Raw genomic sequence first — 9,176 nt, 5'->3', positions numbered from 1 at the left:
TTGATGCATAACACTGAAAATATAATTTTCCGTCATCAATTTTGACCTCGATATTTTTCCAAAAACTAGGAAATGTCTAGCAAAGCACTGAAACACGTGTCTCTTTTTTATTTTTAATATAGAACGTCCTTGCAAGACTTGATCAAATTGGTGGCCCACATGTCAGACCCTCTCCTTGTGAATGAAAGTAGTATGCTAGCAATCCCCTGGCGCCAGATCGAATATATTTCGTTACCTTGCTTAGGTCTTTGTAGTAAACGGCCCGCAATGGATTTATTTATTTCATTGGCGTTTCCCAGTTCGCTGTAGGGCCAACGTCTTGTAATTTCTCTATTAAAGAATTGAACAGCTGCCTTCTTATCTCTATCGCTGTATTCCTGCTCTTAATTTCCACGAACATGTATGACTCCTACACTTTTCGATAAATTCGGCAATGACCTCTCAAGAACACTGACATGAATCTTCCACTTTAAACTTCACTATACACGCACGGACGAGAAATACTGCACTGAACAAACAGCTGACTCAAACACGTTCTGCGTGCCAGATTTGCGACTACCTGCTGTCCATACGCTCCAAATTGTCTGCGCAGATGTGTATGATATGAACCCATAGATTCGTGCAATTTCGCTCAAAACTGCCACTCCAACTCCCAGGTTTGCTCACATCACATACCTGCGCAAATCGTCTGTCCACGCGCAAAAATCTGTCTCTGCGGGTGTGGGAAGCGCAGACATTTATTCAGACAGATCGTTACGTGTAGCAGACCATTGTTTTGACATCTTGACACCGTATCGACCAGTAGAGATGACTAGTGTCGACTATCACGACTTCTTTGCCGTGCGAAGTTTGAATTTGAAACGGTAATGGCGCGTAGTGTGATTTCAGGAAAAAGTGATGTAGTAATGGAGGGTGATGAAAGCGAGGATGAAATTTTTGTAGGGCGGCTGCAGAAGAAGGAGCTTTTGAAACTCCGTGTTGCAGGGAATAAAATACCTACAGCGTGCAGGTACGACTGTCTGCTGTTGCTAATATTGCCTTTCGTCCTGCTGAGTCTGTCACTCCAGTGGCAGATGAAATAATTTTATACTCAATATATATGTATTTAGGCCCGTCACTAGCGAATGCGTATGACTGGAAATAGTGCATGCGTTTTCTAATTTCATTTCCTTGTAATATGTCATCGGATATTTGCTTCCCAAATTTTTCGTATAATATGTGTATAGAAATTACTGTTTATTGACGATAGATTTAGAGGCATCTTGCGTAGTTAAAGAGCAAACTGACCCAATATTTACATTGGGCATTGTTGTTACTTCAGCGAAAAGTAAAGAATTTGTGCAGTTTGTCACATACATAAGGCAAATGGAGAAAGACCGTGTAAGTCGTGTCGGCCTTAGAATGTGACTTGCCCCATTTCCATCTTCATCCATTTCCCAACAAAAACATTCAATCTCAGCGTTAATCCAGTCTGCTAGCTGCGATGTGATGTGTAAAATCACGGGACCTCATTTGTGCGCGAGCTGTCGTTATTGACTTCACAATTAATTGTATCAAAAACAGCATTAATCAACAGTGGAGCAACAGCCACCGCCACCACATGTGGTACTACACACACACACACACACACACACACACACACACACACACACACACACAGTGAATGTATCCTGTTATGACATTGAAATGGCTTATGGGGAAATAATAAAACGGAAGAAATGGAGTGACAGTACCTGATTTCCGCTAATCAAAAGTGATCATAGCAAATATGTGTGGAATGTATGCAGGGGTTTATTTACATTAGGTTCATATTCACCACATACCGCTAATGTAGTGGGAAAAAGACTCGGAAATATTCACACTACAGGCTGAGAAAATGTGGACAGTTGCAAATCCAGAAATGCATTTAGCGAGGCACACAAATGTATGCTGGAAAACACTGCAGTCTGTAGTAGTTATGAGTAGGTTAATAAAATATAAAATTTTGGTTCAGCTTAAGAAATCAAGAGGGAGGTATTTGGGAAAAAAATCCTCTTTATTGTAGACATATATTAACTGTGTATTAAGGTGACCCCTCTGTTGCAGTGGGTAGGAAATTCACATTGTAATAGTAATTGGATCCGATTGTGAGATTTAGTATTACATTCACCTTAAGGGCCGGAGCAAACTTCTAGTTGCGTCATGGCACTATCCACGAGGATTATCCAATTTCTTAACTGAGAACCCTGAAAAACTGCTAGAAAAGCGTAGCTTCTACACTTGTTTCCTGATTTTTGTGTTAGATGATATAGGCAGATAGATATTCATACCACTTCCATTTCACTTATATTACATTACTTATCTTTTCATCATCAGCCAGGGCTGATGTGTGCATATTCCTAATTACTCTGACATGTCTGGAACAGGCAGACAGCATCAAACACAAGAAACACTCATACGTAAAGCCAAATATTCCCATTTTCTGCACTTACAGAGGAGCCCAGTGTATATTCACTGGTTTACAATCGACAGTTGAGAAGAAAGGGCTGAAAAACTATACCAATGTAGCAACAAGATACCAAGATCTGGCAGTTTGCCCAAATTTTCTGGTCTTTCATTCTCGTACTTGGTGAAATTTTCTTCGCATTTATGATAATAAGTCTTCCTATGGCAAACCATATATTTGGTCATCAATAATTGTTGTGAACAAGACATTGTGAAACCTTCCTTCATCTTTCAAGACAGTTTGTTACTTTGCAAATAATGTTATAACATGTTTAAATACATGCCTACTGCTATAAATATATTTGAAGCATAGGATATACCTTCAATAAGGCAGGTGTTAATCTAGAAAGGATGCTGTATGACACCATCAAATATTGCTGTATCAGAGTTCTGATGCTGAATCCCTCACAATATAAGACAGTTTGCTCTGAACTGTAAAACTGTCAAGCAGCAGGGGTGGCACCTATGCTTGGCATTACACATCGTCCGTATACAGTATAGAGAAGTGAGAGGCAGGGGTGTAGAGATACACACTGCTGCCACTTGCTCACACACCAGAACTCACTTGAAAGTGGCTTCACAGCTGAGTGTGTTGTTGAGGAGAATCCAAAATGAAAATATTGTAATTCAACAAATGACAGCCAGTGTGACAGGTAGTTGTCATTCAGAAAATTTTAGATGTCTGCCCCCTTGTAACTTTTAATCAGTGTTTATTATTATTTGCAGCAAATGTTCCCATTGGAGAACAATAAAGAGGCAACTGCCATTCTTTCTCAAGGTTCTTCTTATTTTTACAATATTTCTCCATGTTCTCTCCAAAGACCTTCTTTCTTTTTTCAATCCACTTTGGTCTGCATGACTTTGGTTCTATCTCTGGAATAAGCTTCCACTTATCAGTTTTGCTTCTGACTGTATCTATGCCTGATGTGTTTGTTACATCAATTTTTACTTTTGCCAAATCCTTCTTAACTTCAGTTATCCAGGATATTGATGCTGTAAGTGATGTCACATAGTTCAGTTGACGTTTAGTTAGTATGTTTCCAGATAATCTGTCTAGGTGTTCATAGAATTTCATTCATCAATTTTGATGTTTGACACTTTTTTCTGTTGTCTCAATGATTTGCAGTCTGTATCCATCTTGTGTGTATCATGGTTCCAGAATTTTTCTAATCTTTCTCTCTACTTTCTTAATTTCTTGTAAATCTAATTTTCCATTAAATGAGTGTTTCACTTTCATATGTGACTGTTGGTTTGGTTACTCTGTTGTAGTGTCTGATTTTAATGCCTATTGACAGGCATTTTTTGTTATACAAATTTGGAACAAGTCTGGGCACTTTGATTTTCTGCAGTCTGTTTTTTTGTACTATTTTTTCAACTTATGTTGGTTCAGTAGTTTCATTGAGGTACCTAGTGTTTGATAATTGATTTCACCATAATTTGTTTTAAGTTTCAGAATATCCAACTTGGAACACATGAATTCAGTCTTCTCAGAGGAGCTTTGCAGGCCAGTCTCCTCTGCGCATCCTTTGAGAGTCTCAATTTGTTTTACTTCTTTTTGTTCACTGTTGATTAGAATTGCTAAGTCAAGTCAAACGCTAAATATGAAACATTCAATTTTCCGTGACCTCTTCTTTGTTCAGTTGCCTTCCAAAAGTTTTGTTTTCTTAGTTCTATTTCCAATTCTTTCATTACTTTGTATAAAACTATTGAATAATGGTGGTGGGGTCCCATCTCCTTGTCTTACTCCGGTTTTAACTGAGGTTGGTTCCAAAATTTCATCTATGAATTTAAATTTTGATTTGGTTTTTGTCAGTGTTTGTTTGATCATTGTTTATAATAATAGTTTAATTTCTTTGGTGGTTGTAGACCCTTTCATTGTAATATTAGAAAACTGGATTGGAAATTAAGACCTGGATCATATTCAATAGTGTTTGTGAAACACATGTAAAAGTGTGTTTTCTTGTGTAGTTGTTAGTGTTCTTTTGAGAACTCAGTCACATCAATTAAAATTATATGAAAAATCACATAAAACTTGTGGGCTTAACATGGCTTCTATAATACACAGTTTACACTTTTGATATGTAATAAATGTATTAATAGCTCAACCTTTCGTCAATGAGATCACTTATGCAGTTCGGTATGTATATTTTAATTACTTAAAAATTCCTTTGTGGCGTTATAAACTAGCACATTTTGTGACTTACATAGAGAGGTTACACTTACAGAAAATAGTGTGTGACACATCTGGTGAAACCGGTTATTTTTATTTTGTTGTTTCATACAGCAGTGATATAATGAACTGTTTTATAGGTACTTTTAGTCAGCAAAGACAACTGTTTACACAGCTGAAGAACTTCCAGAATCTAAACACCTAAGATTCCTTGTAGAATGAAGGACTGGGGCTTAACCATCATGAGAATTGCCTGCTTAGCAATTACAACTGGCCATACAGGACAGGTTGGATATGATGATCATTCCACAGAGCCATAGTGAGGAGATCATTCAGGTTGTGGAGTGTGTCAGAGCAACAAAGATACATAACATTTGCAGAACAACTGATTTGCCACTTTACCTTCCACACACCCTAAAAGAGATGCACTTTATTATTAATAAAAAGTTACTAAAAATGTTTAAATGCATACGTATGAAAGTGCGAAAGATAATCCCTAGGATATTACTTTTGAGTGGTTAGTGTGTGCTGCTGTTCATGCTGAAAAAATATCATAGCTACTGCTGTCAAGGATATATACTTAATGGGTTAAACATTTTGCATGAAAGCAGATGAAATGTAGTAAAAAATGAAATGAAAATGAATGATCCAGTGCAGGAAACTTATTTCTTCTAAGTATCTTTGATATCTATCAGCAGTACTGATGTATTGCCTCAAGAAGGTGATTACTGACTAGCAACTGTTTCCCATAATTTATAGTTTGATAATGTGAATTTTCCTTTTTATGCACATTACATGACTGAGATGTATGAATGTTGGTATATGTACTTTGTAACAATTTTTTTGGAATGTTGTTAAAGTAGTTCAGTGCAAGGTGGCCACGTAAAAGATAACCATTTTACCCAGATGTGAGATTCAGTAATCTTTGTTGGGAAAAGCTTTGAGTTCATAATGTTCTGACTGCCAAAATGTGTCTTAACAGTATTGAACACCATAACAAAATTGATAAAATTCATCCTAGACTTTCATTTGGAACTTGCTATTATTCTCATCCATTTTGCATACAGACACACCTTGTGTTTGATATACTGTCATCTGAAGAACTGATTCAGGGGACATATTAGGAAGGAGCTAACACCAAAGCTGTGTCTGATTAAGGAATTCTGGCATAAATTGGTTTATTTTATGGACATCCCACAGGATATGCATGTGCATGAATGATTAGTGTGTGACATAAGCATTGCTTATGGGCTAATGTTGATGGCACCAAGAACTGTGATCTACTGACTGGTAAAGAATTTTTGCATAAGGACATTAAGATGAAAGGAAATTCTGATAATACTAGAGTTTTTAAGTGGATTCGACAAACCTGTGTTGCAGAAATATAACAGCACCCTCCCCACAGATATAATGCAGGAGATAATGGAACTTAAGTTATAGAGAACAGTAGTGAGATTCACATGTCTTTCAGTGGGATTGCAGAAGTGTCCAATTCCACCCGTCAGCTTTGACACACGATGTCATCAATATAGCGGAAATGGCTATTCTAGGCACCTCCAATACACACATCAACGAACACGAAAATACGTATAAATAAGACAATAACATCTCTCTCCAAAAATACGATTGAACTAATGGGACAACTGTGGGAGATTGGGAGGGTTTTAGGTTGGGGACAAGCTAAATATAACAGTAAAAAAACACAACACAATCCCAAAACACACAAAATGATGAACAAAAAAAATTACAAAATCTACAGGAATTGGACACTTCTCGTGACCTATATAGGTAAACCACAGCCGACAATACCAAAACGTTTTCATAAGTAAAAATGAATATAGGCACGAAATACGTTTAGATGATAGGTTAACTCCCGACAAAATTTCTCATCAACATCATTTGGTTGCCGGTGACCAGTGGTCCTGAAAAATCATGCACAGCAACTGTAAAGGTATTAACAAAAAGGAACAAACTATTTTTTGAACTAAATATTCACATAATTTTGTAATCATTTAGAAAAAAATGTTTCACATTACAGATTAAATAAAGTGGAAACCCACTGATGATGGTATAGTGGTGCAGAAACACGTTTGAGTACTTGAAAAAACGGTGTTGTGCATAACTGGCGGACCTCACATCCTACAATTACTGTTCATGTCTATGGTGTAGAATAATAACTGCTATTACTCACAGCTGGCAGCAATTATTATTCTACAACATGTATTACAGTACGTAAGGTGGTTGTTGCTGCTGCTGCTAGTGTTGTAGTTATCATCTTCAGTTTGAAGACTGGTTTGATGCAAAAAGCAATGGTTTATTTAATACAATACAATGACTGGCTTCCAGGAAGGCAACTTCTGCATCCACCCCAACCACACACATGAGAAAATCTCCAAACTGCTAGCATGGTGCAGTTGCCCGTGCTGCATAGCCCCTACCACTGGGTACAAACCTTCATTTCTTTTGGCAGAAAATGTTTACATTCTTGGATGTTTATGCAAAATTATACACTTCAGGTATATATTTGGTCAGATATTTGTACCTCTCAACCGATTATTATGATTGCCTGTGTTCACTGCTTTTGCACAAATGCTGGAAATATTTGGTCAGTGTTGGAGAAGGTGCCTATTGTAGGAAGTAAATGAGAGAAAGGGACTTCAAACTGTTGATTCATTGTCAGAAATGGGTATGGGGCAACACTTCTTAAGGCGTTGCAGCTATGATAAGAATATATATGTATTAAAGCAGGACCATCATATGGGATCGTTATGGCCAAGAAAATGAAAAAGATTGGGGACTGTTCTATTATTCTTCAACTTCACAGTATTTTGAGTTAAAACATTAATACTGTACCAAACTTTGATTTTATAAACAAGGTGTGGGTAAAAAAAGGTGAAATTAGACTGGAGTTAGAAGTGGTGAAATCAGTGCCAAACATCAAATATTTCTTAGTAAAATGATGTTTAAGAGCTGAAGTTGTGTGTGCTACAAATGTTGGCAGCAATATCTAGTTTGGAGAAACATGTTATCATAATTGCAATGCAAATACCTACATAATTATTGTAGTATTGCCACCTTTTTACGCTTGTTTACCATTTTGTTCTAAGGAAATGATTGAAACCTTACAACTGCAATGACAACATAGCTGTGGTAGAAGAGATGGTTCTAGTGTAGCAGGGGATACAACCCGTCGGCTTTGGACAATGACGTCACAAGTGGCCAATCGAGAAGCGATTCTTCTTAGTGTTGTAGCTCCCTTCAGTGGCTGATAAGTGATTTTTGGCTTTTTAAAAAAAAAATCTCACGAGATAGAATAAACAGATCCACTTTATTAAGCAATCAGTAAAAAAACGAAACTGAAACATAACAGCAAAAGCGAAAATGGTAAACTGCTCTCTGGCAACTTGTGAAGTCATTGTCCAAAGCCGACGGCTTGTATCCCCTGCTGCACTAGACCCGAGGAGACTGCTGTGTTTTAATAGTGTGTTATGTACATGTTATGACTGTCATATTGTGCTCAATATAGTTACCCTTCCATGAGCAATGTATATTGTCTGCACTTGTAAATTTCCACTATTTTCTAATTTGTTACACAAATTTATTAGTGACAAAACAAAATTTCAAAATTCAACATTCTAAGTAGTTTCAAAGAATCAGTAAATTCTATCCTAGGTTCTCTTGCTATAACAAAAACTAACTTGTTGGTGTCAACTTCAATTCTTAAAGGGAATATCTAATCCTTGTACCGTTACAGATCCAGAAATTAAGAGAGAATCAGGATCCATAGTGTGAAGATAAATGTTTATATTCAGTAAAATGTTCACCTGCCGCATTGCATCTGCATTGTTTTCAGGCGTGGGTGAGGTAGTTACTATTGGTAAAAACTTGGAAATTGTTGTGGCTGCTGTTATGTGATTGAAAGATGCTGTGAATGGATGTGTTGGACTGCTAGGACACGTACTACAGATGTCAAAGATACCTCAGATACTATCATCTCCCACAGATACTACCTATTCTGCAAGAAGTACATGACCTATCACCACTTGTCAACTTGACTCTTGACTGGAATGTCGATGGTAGGTCTAGAGGGCCTGTAAAGTGAAGACAGAGGCCAGGGAGAACTCAGGATACTACACCCACCCCCAAAACAAGACAAATTTGAGGTGCTGTCTCCCACTGAAACTTGAACTGAGCCAGTGACACACATCTCGCCTATTGGAAGTTGCTGGGTGTTATCAGGCACTTAAGGTTAGGGGTCTGTTAATCACCTGCAATTTGAATATACAGCGTATAATGGTACCCACTAGTGAGATGGTACCAAGGAGTATGAAGGCTCACCTCATGCACTTATTGTGTGTGCCTGAGGGACTCATTTAACATTTCGAACAGGTTGTGTTGGCAGACACTGAGGGAGCAAGGTGCAGCCAGTTGCAGGTTGTGGCACACATTGGAGGGAACAATGCCTGCTGTCTGGGATCAGAGTTCATACTTAGATCATTCCAGTGACTGGCAGAGAAGGTTG

The 9,176-nt window shown here is 37.6% G+C and overlaps 1 protein-coding gene across 3 annotated transcripts in view; it reads left to right on the top strand.

Moving 5' to 3' along the window:
- The first annotated feature begins 864 nt into the window (after positions 1-864).
- LOC126470565 (uncharacterized) overlaps positions 865-9,176 on the top strand; it is a 271,605-nt gene continuing 263,293 nt past the window's right edge. For 2 of the 3 annotated variants that reach the window (XM_050098506.1, XM_050098504.1), the window contains exon 1: positions 865-1,009. In XM_050098506.1, coding sequence (XP_049954463.1) covers positions 867-1,009 — 143 coding nt within the window. In that variant the 5' untranslated portion in view covers positions 865-866. Of the gene's footprint in view, positions 1,010-3,425; positions 3,480-9,176 lie in introns of those variants that run through there. The other variant, XM_050098505.1, reaches the window with a different exon arrangement.

Source organism: Schistocerca serialis, chromosome 3 (genome assembly GCF_023864345.2).
Source record: "Schistocerca serialis cubense isolate TAMUIC-IGC-003099 chromosome 3, iqSchSeri2.2, whole genome shotgun sequence".
Classification (NCBI taxonomy): Eukaryota; Metazoa; Arthropoda; class Insecta; order Orthoptera; family Acrididae; genus Schistocerca; species Schistocerca serialis.
Note: the sequence above shows the minus strand (reverse complement) of the source record. Positions and strands in the feature narration are given on the sequence as shown.